Genomic DNA, 16,351 nt, shown 5'->3' with positions numbered 1-16,351 from the left:
GAATTTCTGAACTACTTCAAAAATATTTGTGAAAAACTATTTTAACTTTTCTGGTTATTCATTAAAAGTGATTTAAGGTTTAATATCATAAGTAAATGCATAGGATAGAATAAAGTCAATAACTCTGACACCACAGAATATGCTTTTGGTTCTTCGACTGTGACCTAAGTGATAGTGACAGGAAACATTTTAATACTTATAAGTGATATTAACATTGGTATTATTCCTTGCATTACTCTGCCAATTTACCTGTACAATTTATTTGCATAGCAGGGCTTAGAAGGTGGCATATCTCAGTAGTATAGTGACTGGCTAGCATGCAGGAAGGCCCTGAGTTAAACCTGCAGCAACACACACGCACACGCGCGCGCACACACACACACACACACACAGAGAGAGAGAGAGAGAGAGAGAGAGAGGCAAAATACTGCATTTTTAATATCTTGTCTCAAGAAATCCATCCCCCTTGGAAGTTAGTGAACATACATTAAAATTTGTAGAAATGTTTACTTCTATTCCTTAAAGCAACTCATTTGCCTTAATTGAAATTAACCAAATCTTAAGTAATCAACATTTCTTCTTGATTTTGCTTTGAGGTTGAGGCTGGGCTCTAACTCATGATCACTTTGCCTCTGCCCTTGGATGTACCCCCACAACTGGTTTTAAGTGGTGCTGGGCACAGAACCCAGAACTTCCTGCAAGCCAGGCAAGCACTCTACCCAGTGAGCTTGAGTCTCAAGCCCCACAGTTTCTCTTTTGGAAAAGACTTTTTTCCTCTTGACCTGAAATGTATGGGTGAATACTGGTGGTTAACTAGAAATCACAGGCTAATCTGGAGTTTTCAGCAGGCCAGTATGGGCAGGAGGGCTGGAGCACCATTGCTCACCTTTAAGCTGTCCCCATGGACATAGATTTGTGCTACAGGTTCACTCCGGATGTAGATGTTCTCAATCTTCTCTGGCGCGACATATTCCCCCTGAGCAAGTTTAAATATGTGCTTTTTCCGATCGATGATTTTAAGCGTTCCCTCCTGCGGAGTCAAACAGACAGTGTCCTAAGACAGCACGCCCATTTCCAAGCTGGACCCCTGCCTCCTCAGTGCAGACTTACCCTGCATGGGGCCTGAGGGGGTCATCGCCCACCCCATGTGGGTGACATGCTAGTTCTGCTTGGCGCTGAGCATCTGCCATCCTTTCTTCTGGATCAGCCTCACCAGACCCCTCTGCTTCCCCAGCCACCCTCACCCCAGAAGTAGGCATTTATCTGCCTCTGCTCAGATCCCTCTCTGCCCCATCAGGGCTCCTCTTGCCCAGGCCCACCCTCCAGCTGCACCTTCTCTCACCAGCAACTCCAGGCTCGTTCTCTTTGACCTCAGTAGGGTCTATTGCTACAGCTCAACTGCAGAGTGCCCTTGCCATCTCCCGGTGGACAGCAGATTCCTCAGACAGCCTGTGACTTCCACCCAGCTACCAGATGGTGTTGGAAGTCCTTGCCTCTCCAGTGCCCACTGACATGGAGGATAGGGAGTGTGTGCTGGGGCCAGTAGCCTCCAGGACTCTGTTTATCTCACTGACCCAGGATCTCTTTGAGTTCCTGGGGTGATTAAGTGGCACACTTTCATTATCTCGGAGAACAACTTCATATGCCTAAATTGCTAGACCTCTTCATTCGTTCCCAGATCTCACCACTGGTCTGTGACTCCCATTGGACTATCTGCCCAGATCTGCCCACCCAGAATGAGGCTCCTCAAGTCTGACCCAGCCTGGGCATGTCAGCCCTGTTTGCCTCACCTCTCTCTCTCTCAGTTCAGGCCCATCAATTCTCACTCACAGACTCCTCTCTCACCCATCTCTTCCTCCTCCTCCCAAGGAAGCTACATCTTGAGCAGACAGACTCCTGCATACCCTCCATCCCTGCTCCATCTGTTTGATCCTCCAGGGCCAGAGCAATCTCTCCAGGAGAGAAGAAAGCAGGCCCATGTTTCTCAACCTGGGGCTGGATCTCCTACACTTTCCTTACACTAACTTCTTGGTCTTCATAGCAACAGCCAGCTGTTGTCACCTCTGTTCCTCTAATGAGGAAAATGAAGGTTAGACACATTTGTTAACTCCTCCAACCGTCACACAGCTAGGTAACAGAGGACTGGACTTTCTGGATTAGAGGATTAGAGGACTATGTTTTCCCTTTCATCTGTTACTATAAAATAATAATTTTTAAAGCAAAAATATCTCTTAAACATAACCATTGAAACTTTGCACATGATTTTGGAAAATGGGAAAAAAACATCACTTGTCCATTCATTCAAATAAGCTGACACCAAAATCAGAGTTGTATTTTAAAAGAAAAATTACAGATTGATCTTATTTATGAGTAGAAACAAAAAGGCCAAACACAATGTATAGGAAAACAGTGTTCAAGAAATCACATCATAACTAAGATGAAGTTAAACCCTGAATACAGAATTGGCCTGACATGAAAGACGTGGAAAGAATAAACACTTATTTCAAATGTAAGAATAATTCTAATTAAAATTCAGCCCTTATTTAAAATGGTGATGACTTTTGATATTGACTCCATGGGCTGCTGTCAGCTTTTAAATTTCTTCTGTCTGAGCATACCAGCTTCTTCATAAGAATTTATTTATCACTTCTTGCTAGGCCTTGAATGTTGGGAGGCTTCATTCAAGTTCAGTGCTTCAGTTATGAATGCTTATGGCTCAGAGACCCTTTCTTTATGAAAAGAAATAATACAGAAACCAGGCTTCATGATACATGCCTGCAATCCCCTGGGAGATTGAGGCAGGAGGAACACAGCACATTTGAGGCCAGCCAGGGCTATACATAGGACTACACAGAAAGACCTTCTCAAAAAACCTATTGCCATCACCACCATCATCAATGCATAAAAACAAAAAATAGCTGGGTGGTGGTGGCGCACACCATTAATCCCAGCACTCGGGAGGCAGAGGCAGGCGGATCTCTGTGCGTTCGAGGCCAAGCTGGACCAACAGCCTCCAAAACAATATAGAGAAACCCTGTCTCATAAAACCAAAAAAAATAATAATGAAATTGATTGCAAGGCCTTGAAAGTTGCAAGTGCAGGGCCTTGAGTCTCAATTTTCCTTGACTTATGGGACAACTGTCCTTCCACAGGTGTCCATGCCCCACAGGCCTCTCTGGCCCCTCTCCTACACATCTGTGGGCTTTCAATGGGATCTGATTGTCTACTGATCCTGGCCTGACTGCCCCTTCTTATAGAGAAAGATCTTATGTGCCTCTACCACTGATAAAAGAGCTGAGGGAAAGGAAACCGGTTGGGTCTCAGAGAGCAACGAGTGCTGACCTTGGGTTCTCGGCTTCTCATGTAAGTGACTTCTCCCTAAATAAATATCATATGACATCCCTATTCTGTCTAGGCTAATCTTCCTCAATATCTGGTGTCTTAGAAGTGGAATACTCACAGGATTGGGGAAGTAAGTACACTCAGGCCCACCCCACACCTTCTACTCTCTCTTGTTCTCTTGCAAGGCCTGAGAGTCAGGTCCAGTGAGTGTCTGTCCTCTGCTTCTTCCCTGGTACTTGCCCCCTCAACCCTACTCCCACCAAAAACAAAAATAAAAATGTATGTCTTCCCTTGGCAGAGTCCCCGTTCCAGGGAACACACTGGGGACTTGTCCTTGTCTGCCACAGGCAAGTTTCTCAAAGGCAAGTGCACAGGCCCAAGAGGCCCTGGAGCCTGTGGGAGGCTCAGCAACACTCAGATGTCTGATAAACTCAACACCTTAGATTCTGAACAAACAGCAGCAACTTTCTGGACACACAGAAGAGGTCCCCTGGCTGAGCGACACTAGGCAAGGGCTCTGGGTATTGGCAATAGCATTTGTTTTCCTTAAAGGATTTGTGTAGTTGTCTGACCTCATTTGTTCCTTTAGACAATGACTATAGAGGCAACCGATGTTATTGTCCTCACTTTTAAAATAAGGGAATGTGGGCCAGGAAGATGGCTCAGTGAGTAAAAATACTTTCTGCCAAGGCTTAGGACCTGAGTTTGATCCCCAAGACTCTCATGGTAGAAGGAGAATCAGAGCATGCAAGTCCTCTGACCGCTCCATCACCACGAGGTACACACCCACACACAAGCACACAGGTACACAGAATACATAAATAATGTCATTTTTAGATGAGAGAATGAGGTTAAAATCTGGGAGCCATAGCCAAAGAATTCTATGAATATTCAGTTTCTACAGCTGGGCCACAGTGTGACCCAAAAGAGGAGTGTGGCCTTTGTTCAGGGTGACAGAAACAACTTCCAGCAGAGCTAAAACAACTGAAGCATCCCTTACCCACCATTTCTCCTTTCCAGATGCCAACCTCTCAGCTGGGGTCAGTGTCTCTGGCTATGGAAGTTTCAATGAAAATGACCCCATAGCCTCATAGGGTGTGGCACTATTGGAACTTCGGACCTTGTTGGAGTAGGTGTAGCCTTGCTGGAGGAAGTGTATCACTGGGGGTGAGCTTTGAGGTTTCATAAGTCCAGCTAGGCCCAGTGTCACTCTCCCTTCCTGCTGCCTGCCAGTCATGATGTAGAACTCTCAGCTAAGTCTCCAGCACCATGTCTGCCTGTGTGCCACCATGCTTCTACTATGACTATGATGGACTAAACCTCTGAATTGTAAGCCAGCCCCAGTTAAATTTGTTTTCCTTTATAAGAGTTTCCATGATCATAGTGTTGCTTCATAGCAGTAAAAACCTAACTAAGACTCTGGTTTTCTCAGATCTGCTCAAGAAATGTACCTCCTTCTATTTGCCACCTGGCTCCACATACTAATAAACCCTTTCCTGGAATTCATAAAATTCAGGAAGCTGGTTTTAAGGCCCAAGTTCTATCCTCCACACAGGCCACTGTCACTTTCACTGGGGCAACAGAAACAGGAGACAGGACAAGTTTGGGGTGCATATAGAGAGGTGCCCCCTCAGTGACCTGGATCTCACACCCATTCATCACTGACATGTGGAACACCAGCCTCCAAATGTACGTACCGGCAGCCATTTCCCAATGTCTCCAGTGTGAAGCCAGCCGTCGCTGTCCAGGGTCTCCTTGGTCCTGTCCTCATCTTTTAAGTAGCCTTTGAACACATTTGGTCCTTTTACACATATCTGTGGGGTCAAATACCATGGCTTTGCTCACTCATGATATAAGGGATCCAACATTGCCCAACAGTCATCAGGCATGAGAACAAGTGATGGGGGATATCCTTCTATATATATGTTTCTCTTATTGGTTGATAAATATAACACTGTCTGGCCAATGAGGCAGGAAGATAGGCAGGACAGGACAAAGAGAATTCTGGGAAAGGTAGCCAGAGGTAGCCCGCCAAAACAGTCACCATGTAGACCGCCAAAGGAGTAACAAACAAGTCTAGGCATTCTCTGGTAAGCCAAGACCATGTAGAAATACATAGATTTATAGAAATGGGTTAATAATTTAGGAGAGCTAGCCAATAAGAAGCACAAGTTATCAGCCAACAATTTTATAATTAATATAGCATCTCTGGATGTTTATTTGGGGCTGTGGAACCTGAACCTGGCAGGACAAGAAATCTTCTGTAACACAAGTGTGTTATTTGTAACACAAGTGTGCTATTCATTTATTGGAAGGTCACTGTGGAGACTGTGACAGACCAGAGGGCATGAAGTACGCTTCTGCTGCCTCTACCCTTTGACCTGCCCCTTGCCTTCTCTGAAGCAGTGTCCCCCTGCTCTGACCACCCTCTCTTCATTTGCTACCTCTTCTCCCTCAGGAGTCCCTCATGCTGTTTTGTGACCTTCACCACAGATACTGATGACTGGCCAATCCTATCAGAGCTGCTCAGGCCCTCTGCTTCATGGACAGATAATCTGTTTCTCCGCCCACTCTCTAGGGCTAAGCAAGAACAGCCCAGCTCAGCCCACATCATTTGGCCTATTTGAGTATAGCCGTGTTTCTGATGAGACAAGTTATATTGCAGCAACTTATGCCACAAGCAGGTGTCATGTGGGAGAGGGAAGCTTTTTTAAAGGTCAGAAATTTTAAAAATCTTGATTTCATCCTCTCAGTCCCAGTGCTGGGCTTTGGTTGAATGGAGTACGTGGATAACTGCACACAGGTAAGGAGAAAATGGCTCTACCCACACTGTTTTTGCTTTCAGTTGGCTATATGTGACACCCATAGAGATAAGAGATAACATCTTAAGCTCACCTCTCCTTCTCCTTTGCTGGTCCAGTAGTTGAGTTCCTCTGCATCGACCAGCTTGATATGATTGCAAGGCAGAGGTGCACCTACATGCCCTAGGACACCAGAACAAGATGACACTTGTCAGTGATTCAGCACTGATGGTACTCAACACCCCATGAGATTGCCAAGCATCCTGGCATGGTGGAGCATGCCTATGATTCCACAACTTGAGACACGTAGGGTGGGGGTGGGGAATATCAGGAGCTCAAGGTCATTCTTGGCTGTATAGAGACTTGCCTGAGCTACATGAAACCTCTAAGAAAACAAAACAAAACAAAGCAAAATGGAAACAGAACCCCAAGCAGGTTAAATCAGAGCTGTGGGACCCAAGTAATATACGTTTATGTAGGGGCTGGTCACATGTAAAGGGAGGGACTAAGGACAAAACTACATTCCAGAGAAAGCAGAGGCCGACCCTCCCTTTACATGTGATTTCTTTTATTACACAGGACTATTTTTGAGACAGTGCTCTCTGTGTAGCACAGGTTTGTTTGGAATTCACTCTAGTGCCAAGTCTGGCCCCAAACTTGTGAACCTGTGCCAATCTTACCAGTCTTAAAATTATAGGCGGGCACGCCATGCCTGGTTTACATTTGGCTCTTAATTTTTCTACATTCATTAGTATAGTGTGTGTGTGTGTGTGTGTGTGTGTGTGTGTGTGTGTACACATGTAGTATACCACAGCAGTCAGAGGATAGCTTGGAGGAGTTCTCTTTCCAGTATGTGGGTTCTAGGGATTATCAAGCTTGGCAACACATACCTTCACTGGCTGAACCATCTCACTGGTCTTTATATTTGGTCCTTACAGAGTGAGACAGGCATAATTTACATAGCACAAACCTGAGTAAGATGAGAGTCTTATGTCCACTATCCACATGGTTAGGAGGTGTTACAATGGTGCCTGCATCAAAACATGTTTTTCCAGCTGGGCATAGTGGTATACACCTATAATAGCATAATCCAGGAGATGGATTTTGGAGGATAAGGAGACTAGGCTAGCATGGGTTCCATGAGTCTTTATTCCCAAACTAAACATTTTCCCTACTATCAGGGCATATTTTTTGCTTGGGGTCATAAATTAAGTCATCGTTTCTTTTCTCCTAGTAAAGCTGTTGATTGGTACCTATGAAGATCTGGACTCAGGTCTGGATAAGGCATAAGGGTCTGTGTTTTTTACAGGCACCTAGGCAATATTGATGCTGTTAGATTTAACACTACACTTAGGTAAGCAAGGAACAACAACAACAAAACAGGATTAAGTTACTCATCCCTGGGGGGAAAATCAAATTCCAAACTTTGTTGATCTTACAAATTGCAGGCACAAGATCTTATCTAGTCATTCACTACTAGCCTCTGAGGTCTTCACACTTTTGCCAAACAAAGACGGTTAAACAGGTGCTGGCCAAGGTCCTGAAACCTGGTGTGCCACAGGAATGGAAAGAAGGCTGTGGCCTAACACCCTCCCTCTCCCTCTCCCTCTCCCTCTCCCTCTCCCTCTCCCTCTCCCTCTCCTCCCTCTCCCTCTCCTTCTCCCTCTCCCTCTCCCTCTGTATCTCTCTCTCTCTATCTCTCTGTATCTCTTTCTAGGTTTTTTGAGACAGGGTTTCTCTGTATTGTTTTGGAGGCTGTCCTGGAACTCTGTAAACCAGGCTGGCCTCAAACTCACAGAGATCCACCTGCCTCTGCCTCCCGAGTGCCTGCCTACCTCTGTCTCCTAAGTACTGAGATTAAGGGTGTGTACCACCACCACCTGGCATCACCTGAAACTTTTACTTCAGAGGACCTGATGCCCTCTTCTGGCCCCCATGGGCATATGCACTCACATGCACATACCCTACCTCCCACATACACATGATTAAAAATAAATATTTGAATACTTTTATTTTTGGGGTTTTTTTTTTTGTTTTTTGTTTTTTTTGAGACAGGGTTTCTCTGTGTAGCTTTGGAGCCTGTCCTGGAATTTGCTTTGTAGACCAGGCTGGTCTTGAACTCATAGAGATCTGCCTGCCTCTGTCTCCAGGGTGCTGGGATTAAAGGCATGCGCTGCCACCGCCACCACCATCTGGCTTTGAATACTTTTTAAAATTAGTGAGCATGGCTTCTAAAGATGGTTCCTGAAGACTATCTGGCAGCAGGAAGGTGACCAAAGAGTTTATATAGGAAGTAGTCTTTACCTGGTTTGAGTGTAATGAGACAGAGTTCATTAACAAAACAAAACAAACAAAACAAAACACTCCTTATCTGGCTAGGTCAAATGCAGTTTCCATTTTTAATCTATCTATCATGTTTCAAGATGCTGTGAAATACTATTGCGTTAACTAGCATTTTTTTTTTGGCTTGCACATAATTCTAAAATTTCTAATTTCTTATTTTTTTTTTTTTGGTTTTTTCGAGACAGGGTTTCTCTGTGGCTTTGGAGGCTGTCCTGGAACTCGCTCTGTAGACCAGGCTGGCCTCGAACTCACAGAGATCCGCCTGCCTCTGCCTCCCGAGTGCTGGGATTAAAGGCGTGCGCCACCAACGCCCGGCTAAAATTTCTAATTTCTATTTGAGCAAATGTAAGCACAAATAGGGGGGAAGAGTCCTAAATAATTCTCCTGCTGAGTGCTTTCCAAGTTTGTTCAGTGCCGATGGATGACCCAAGGGCTAACTACTACAGACCTACTTCTGTCTGCTTAGGAGGAGGAGTCTCCTCACAATGAGAGTGTGCATGAACCTCCTTTTGAGATTGTCATCCAGAGGAGCTAGGAGAGATGGCTCAGCAGTTAACTACCCATGAGATCCAACATTCTGGTCCCTGCAGGCATCAGACACACCCATTGTGCACATATGTACACAAAGGCAAAACACTTACACATAATTGTTTTAAAAAAAGAGATCTTTCTGTTATAAATCACATTCAACTCATAGCCCACTTCTTTCATTCTATTAAAAAAAAGTTCTAAAACGACTATAAGCAAGGCAGTGTGATTATCTAGAATCTGTAAAACTCAACGTGCTGGTATTAGAGGTATTTATCATGTGAAGTTATATCTTGTTATCTATATTTTGCACAACTTCTATTTATTTAGACAGAAAACAGGACTGGATCTTGAGATATATCAGTGGGCAAATATGCTTGCTGCCAAGCCTGACAAATCTGAGTTTGATCCAGAAATCCACATTACGGAAGAATAAAACAAACCCATGAAAGTTGTCCTCTGACTCCTACATGTGTGCCACAGTGTGCATGCACACATGCACACACACATAAACAAAGTAAGCAAATCAATATGTTTTTAAATTACAAATAAAAAATTTAACATATTTAACATACAAAAAGGTGCAAAAATTTGTAACAAAAAACCCATCAGATCCACAGTATCACAACCCAGACCTAGACACTGTTAATTATTTTTTTCTGCTTATTTTGCATTTGTTCCTCAAGTTCTTTTGCAAATTTGATTTCCAGGAGGGAGTGTGTGGGCTGGGAATTTTGATTTGGAGTGGATCATGGCCTGTCATTTTGTGTCCCCCCTCACACACATGCGCAAACTCTCCTACCTGAGGTCCAGTCTCCTGGTGTTGTGAAGGTACACCCAGCTGTGCATTCAGTTTGCCCATAACCTTCATAGACCTTCAATAAAAACACAGAAACCATGATGTGGCCCACACTGTTCCAGTGCTGTCTGGTGTCTCTTCTTGGTCAGTTTGCCTCCCAGCATGGTGGGAGGCACGGTGCCCTGAGTAGCTTACCCCATTGGAACTGAATACAGTCGGGCTGTGCTGCTGCTTTTTGCCATGGACACTTGGGTTGTGTGGTCTGGAATAAAGGTTTCTGGCCAAATTTCAACCATAGGCTTTTTTTCCACTTGGCTAGCACATATTCAAGATAAATATGCTAGACCTACTACTACAGGTCTGATTTTATGCTTGGCATTCCTCTCCAGAGTTCAAGGCATATAAAACATAAAAATTTAAGCATTGTACTTAAAAAACAGACATGTTTAACTTCCCTTGAAGACCTGCTGCACCCATGACACAATATCCTGCCTCTGCAGGAACTCGACAAATTTTAACTAAATGGATAAATGAAGGGATAGTTTTGTTTGTTTGATTTTTTTCTTAGAGATAACCAAATAACAGCACAGGAATGGGCTCTCCCTCCCTGAAGCTCTTGCTTTGAGATGGGGGATGATTTGAAGGCTGTAGGGCGCAGAGAGGCGGGACAGTGTAGTACAGAGTCTTCAGAACACCATGATGCATTTATATTTTTATTTTTACAAGAATATTTATTTCATGTGTATACCCACCACGTGTGTACAGTGACAGTGGGGGTTAGAAGAGGCCATTGGATTCCCTAGAACTGGAGTTACAGACAGCTGTGAGCCACCATGTGGTTGTTGGAAACCAAACTCAGGTCCTTTGGAAGAGCTTGAGTGTTCTAACTCTTGAGCCATCTCTCCAGTCCCTAAGAATACATTTATAGTTGTCTGATTCATTTTTCTTTTGCTAAAACTTGCAAGGTCCCAGGTAAAGGACTGCTAGCATGGATATACCTGGGGATTCCCAAAAAGTGGCAAGACCATTCTACTCTTTGGCTATGGGCTTTTCTTACCCACAGAATGAAAGGCTTGGGCCCCTGGGATCTTCCCCTGTACATTAGGGGGTATAAGAGCTACACTGCCTAGCACACATCCCAGTGTCCCTACTCAGGAAAGCCCTGGTGATGATACCTGGCACCCCAGAGCTGCTCGTAGGAATCCCAGGACTGTCGGAGATGCAGGGGCTGCTCCAGTAACGATCATCCTCACGTGCCCCCCAAGACTGGCCTGTGGGAAGAGAGGAGCTGTGACACCTGAGATGGCCCTCATTCAAGGCCAACTTTCAACAACTGGACCCTGGATGCTGGGGCTCAGATCAGGAAGGAAGCTCCGTGGTGAGGAAGCCCTCTTCCCTTCCAAATAGTAAACTCAATCAGTCGACAACTTCACCCACAATATGTCTAACCCTGTCGCTGGTTTGAGATGAGCGCCTTTATTCTATGTGGCACTTATTTTTAAATACCACACTTCTCCCTCCTTAAAGGGCTCGGCTGCTTCCTCACACTCTCATTATTCACAGGCCTCCAAAACAATTACTTAGGACAATTTTCTCCAACTTCCATTTTAATGGCAATTGCCTTTTCTCATTTATAAATCAATGCCATGCTTTATTTACTATGTTCTGCAGAGGACAAAGGATATTTGAAACACTTGGTTTCTGTAAGTTGAGCCAAGAGAGTTTAAATATTAATTTTCATGGCTAAAAATAGAATAGCAAGAAAAAGAGTGAGCCGATACCACTAATGAACTAGATTCCTCGGGTGGTGCAGAGAATGGAGACTGTGGTGGAGACACAGCAAGGGGCACTTCTAGACTAACCTGATTCGGGAGAGGCTGAAGGGTCAGGACACCAGAAAGGAGAAAGAGGACTCCTGGTCATCTGGTGAGGAGCTAGTGCTATTGAAACCCATTGCAGCCACTTTGCTGGGAATGGCAAGAGGAAGGGAGCCCAGGCCTTCAGGTCCCAGGCGTGTCTTAGTAGAGAGAATGGCCTGAAAACACAGGCAAGGCAGACGCCAAAGGACTTACTTTCTGAGGGCCTTTTAAATGTGTGTGTGTGTGTGTGTGTGCACGCGCGCGTGCACATATGTATTTGATATTTTCAATTACTTCTTTGAGAATCTCATACGACATTCACTCCTCATTCCTCTTGTTAACTCCACCGGGGTCCATCCCTTATTCCTCCACCTTTCCCAACTTCTCGTCCTCTCTTTTGGTTTGTTTAACATCCTGTGGAGTTCAGCTCATGCTGCCCATATTGCATGGCTATGAGGCCATGCACTAGGGCATGGACAGACAACCTAGGGGCTTCTCATGCTGGTTGCTTTTTCGCAAATGCAATATATCTAAAAAAAAATCATGGCCCTAAAATATCAATGGCAGGTTAAGCTTTGCCTTCATGAGCACAGAGTTATTTTTTCACCATATTACAGGTCTCTGACAAAATCTTCTCCATTTCTCCTATGTGATCACCCATTGGGCACAGAGTCACTCTAGACTCACAGCCTCGTTTCTTTACCTGAATCTTACTGAAGAAGAGTTCGTCCCAGATACTGTTGTTTCTGATGATTCCGCTCTGGACCTCAGCCTGCTTTCGTTTTGCTGCAAACTCCAGGAGCCAGCGTTTTAATGAAGTGTCTGCCTGGTGGAAGATCTGAGGGGCACAAGCAGGAGACAGCTCTCAGGGACTGGCTCTCTTGCTTCTCTAACCACATTCTCCAGGAAGAGGACCCAGACTAGCCAGCAGAGGAGCCATGCTCCAGTGTAACCTTGGGAGAGCTCAGTGGGTTTGTGGCGTGACACTGAAAGTTAGCACTATCAAGGGTCAGGAACATTTTGGAGATGAGGAGAGGAGGGGAAAGGAGGAGAGGGGGAGAGGGGAGGAGAGGGGAGGAGAGGGGAGGGAAGGTCAGAACCCTTTAGCCAGAGTTTTGGAGGCTGAAGAAAACAAGAGAAGGAAGCACAGGGAGGAGTCAGGGAACATAAGAAAGGAGGCTTCTTTTCAGACCTGGGTTGGAGGGAAGGAAAGCCTCTCTGGGGCCCTAGACTCTGTCCACACCACCAAACATGAAGCCTTCTAGTCTGTGAGACTCACCTTGTCATACATCCGATTCAGTAGCCGTGGGACCACAGGGAAGATGGTGGGACGGAGAGCCTTCATGTCGTCTGAGAGGAGGCGGATGTCTCCCTGGAAAAAGCCCACGCGGCCTCCATGGCAGTAGACAACAGACTGAAGGGAAAGAGAGGATAAGAATATGGGAGTCATTTAGGGTGGGTCCTCCTGGCTACAGGCCAGAGCTATCCAAATTTATGCCATCCCTGGAGAACACCCAAGACTCCACCCAGCCCTGGCTGCTGCCATAAGACACTGAAAAGTGGCAAATGAATGACCCACCCACCTACAACTGCTGCACTAGTCCCAGCAGGGCCTAAGGAGAAGGCCAAGTGGAATGAATGATGCTGAAGTAGACGTTCTTGGTGGTGCCTGTCCTTGCACAGCCACTCTAACCCTAGGCATGAGCCATCCCGCTCCCCACTAGAAACACAGGTCTATGAAGTGTTCTACTATCCACACTCTATAAATGGGTCTGCTCCAGGTCCCTAAAGAGGCTGCAGATTTCCCAGGGACATCTCTGCAACTGTGACATAATGTGCCATTCTCCTTGGGTGCTAGAGCTGGTGGGCTCCTGGCTGGTTTCTATGAGGCCAGAAGCACACAAGGGACCTTAACGCCCGGGACAGCCTTTCAAGGAAGGCGGTATTTCTAGCAAGACCATTGGTGGAAGAGGAATGCAAAGCTTAGAGAGGTGAAGAGACTTATCCAGCTGGATAAAACTAGCTAACAAAAACCGACATTCTAACCCAGGCCCAGAGAGATGGAAAGCAAGCCCCATGAGAGCAGATGTCCCCCTAGACAAAGCAGAAATGTATTTGAAAGGTGTATTTCATTCACAGGCTGGTCCTTTGAGTGACATGTGCATGGCAAAGTCTTGGGCTCCACCATCCTATATGGATGACTGCCTTTGCCCTCTTTATACTCCCACAAGCCCTGTCTCCGGAGCAGTCTTACACAGTCCACATCTACAGCCCTAGGAGCCATGGCAGTTCAATGCTGCAATTTTACTGCTTTATTCTGGTTTTTAGGAGTTTATGCGTCACAGAACAGAAGCATGTTGTCTGTCACAGAGCACTTCTGCAAATCTATAATGCTCTTGGAGCAGATGCCACCGACCTGGCCCTTGCCCAGCGAGGTGTGTCTGTGAGCAAGGGGAGGTGGGTGGTCTGGGCGTTTCCTGAAGCACTTCTCCTAGGAAGGACAGGTAGGGTGGCCAAGGTCCTCAGATCCCGCTGGCCCCTTGTGCTACCTTCTAAGGATGGAGTAGTTAGTCCTACTTCACACCAGCAGCGACAAGTGACACCCTGCTCTAAGTGGAGGTTCTTGGCACAGAGGGTGCCTCCCTGATGCCAGGGCCTTACCTGCACCATTCGCTCAAACATGTGTGCTAAAGGCAAATAGGAAAAGTGCACATCCGCACAAGTGGGAGCCCACTGACTCTGCAAGAAAACACAAGGAGCCCAGGCAAGTCCCGGTCAGCCAGGCAGGCGTCTTACCTGGATCACTCTCTCAAACATGTGAGCCAGAGGCAGGAAGGAGATGAGCACATCGTCCTGTCTCGGAAAGATCACTTTCTGCAGGTGATGGGCATGGGAGACAGAAAGGAAAGAAACACTGACAGGAAGACACCGAGAGAGTCATAAAACAATAAAGAGAAAAATGGTCCTGGGGGAGGGGTGGACAGGGAGTGGGGGAGGGGAAGGGGAGGACAGAGAGAGGTGAGATGAGAGGAAAAATGACGAGAGAGAGAGAGAGAGAGGAGGTGGGGAGGAGAGGTGGAAAAAGGAGAGTGAGAGGAGAGAGGGAGAGAGGGAGAGAGAGAGAGAGAGAGAGAGAGAGAGAGAGAGAGAGAGAGAGAGAGAGAGAGAGAGAGAGAGAGAGAGAGAGAGAGAGAGAGAGAGAGAGAAGCAGCATAGGAAGCGAAGTGTTAGGTCGCAGCGCCAGTGGGTGTAGGTTATCTGCAGAAGCAAAGAGCCACATGAAGCACACATAAACCAGCAGAGCCAGGCTCCGCAGGGAAGTCTCCTCTCAGGAAGGCCTGCACCTCACTTGCAGTCAGCCTGTCTGTTGGTGTTGGCGCCAGCCTGACTCCCCCTTCCCCCTCCCCCCATCCTTCCTGAGACATCTGCTGCAGTCTCCCCAGCCACCCGAGCAGAGACTGGTCTTGACTGGATGGCATTTTCCAGTCCTTGTAGAAAAAGTGGCTCAGAGAGTCCTTCATCTCATCTGTGCCAGCTGGGCTGAGTGACAGGGGAGAAGAGGCCAAGCCACAAACAGGTGGCCAGACACAGCCTCCCAAGCGGGGCCTTCCTTAAAGGAGAAAGCACAAGCTGGGCACTATCCCACATCTGACTTCCAGATGGGACTGATCCCAAAGACATGGACTGTTCTGGCCTGCAAAGCATGGGGATTTCCTTAGTGGGACCTAACTGCTCTCTGTCTTGTCATGGAAGTCCTCACTCCCCTTTTGCCTTCTGAACCAACTCGGACAAACTTTGGGATCCTGAATCATGGTTTGGAACCTGATGTCATCAGCAATCATGCCTCAGTTTGCCACCAAAGCATCTCAGGGCCAGCTGTATATGCTCCACAGCCCCATGTAACACACACTCGGAGAGAGATTGTTTTCACAGTGGAGAAATGGCCTGACTGGCATCCTTTCTCCTGAAGGCCCCTGTAGCACACACATACTTACCACCCTTGGACAGCTCCTCCTTTCTTAACTGGTTATAACACTAACATGCTTTTGTCAGACCAAGAAAGCAAGCTGTGTTGACTTTACAGTTACCTTTAAGCCCAGCCTTACAATTAGCAGCTGCCGCTGTTTCTCAAGACTCTAGGAGTCCTTAAACACAAAATGACCAAATTAAACCCTGGCCTGCTTGAGAAACAAGTCATCGAGGCTTACTCTTGAAACAAAGGCACACACAGGAGCTCACAGAGCTCTATTTTGAAGTGAAAAATGAAAAGCAGGTTTACATGCTCATCCCCAACCCCCGCCCCCCCGGGCTCTTAGAGCTTTTAGATAGCAAGTGAATGTTGGGGGAAGAGTCATTTTGGCATTGGGATTAAAAGCTGGTCTGATGGCTCATGCCTCTAATCCCAGCATCTGGGAGACTGAGGCAGGAGGATCAGGTATTTGAGGCTAGCCTGGAATACATAGTGAGACCCCCTAACCAAAAAAACAAAACAAAACAAAACAAAAAATCAAAACAACAGTATTGGAGTTAAAAGTGGTTGTAAAAGTGGAGTTGCTCTATTGAGGACAGAAACTCCTGCCTGAAAGCAGCTGACAAATTACAAACCCCTAAAAGACTGACAACAACAAAACACAACTCTAAGCACCTCCAACCTGTGGCCCTCTCCCTACATTCATCTC

At 46.2% G+C, this 16,351-nt stretch overlaps 1 protein-coding gene across 6 annotated transcripts in view; it reads right to left on the bottom strand.

Annotated features, from left to right (window-relative positions):
• Nucleotides 1-16,351, bottom strand: part of Acsl6 (acyl-CoA synthetase long chain family member 6) — a 57,694-nt gene that overhangs the window by 12,721 nt on the left and 28,622 nt on the right. For 4 of the 6 annotated variants that reach the window (XM_040748654.1, XM_040748656.1, XM_040748651.1 and 1 more), the window contains exons 11-18: nucleotides 14,469-14,546; nucleotides 12,952-13,086; nucleotides 12,376-12,510; nucleotides 10,989-11,084; nucleotides 9,817-9,889; nucleotides 6,238-6,326; nucleotides 5,040-5,156; nucleotides 887-1,030 (exon numbers count right to left, since the gene is read on the bottom strand). In XM_040748654.1, the coding sequence (XP_040604588.1) occupies nucleotides 887-1,030; nucleotides 5,040-5,156; nucleotides 6,238-6,326; nucleotides 9,817-9,889; nucleotides 10,989-11,084; nucleotides 12,376-12,510; nucleotides 12,952-13,086; nucleotides 14,469-14,546 (867 nt within the window). Of the gene's footprint in view, nucleotides 1-886; nucleotides 1,031-5,039; nucleotides 5,157-6,237; nucleotides 6,327-9,816; nucleotides 9,890-10,988; nucleotides 11,085-12,375; nucleotides 12,511-12,951; nucleotides 13,087-14,333; nucleotides 14,412-14,468; nucleotides 14,547-16,351 lie in introns of all 6 variants that reach the window. The other 2 variants (XM_040748653.1, XM_040748657.1) reach the window with 2 other exon arrangements.

Source organism: Mesocricetus auratus, unplaced genomic scaffold (genome assembly GCF_017639785.1).
Source record: "Mesocricetus auratus isolate SY011 unplaced genomic scaffold, BCM_Maur_2.0 Super-Scaffold_100007, whole genome shotgun sequence".
NCBI lineage: Eukaryota > Metazoa > Chordata > Mammalia > Rodentia > Cricetidae > Mesocricetus > Mesocricetus auratus.
This window is presented reverse-complemented; position numbering and strand designations above follow the sequence as displayed.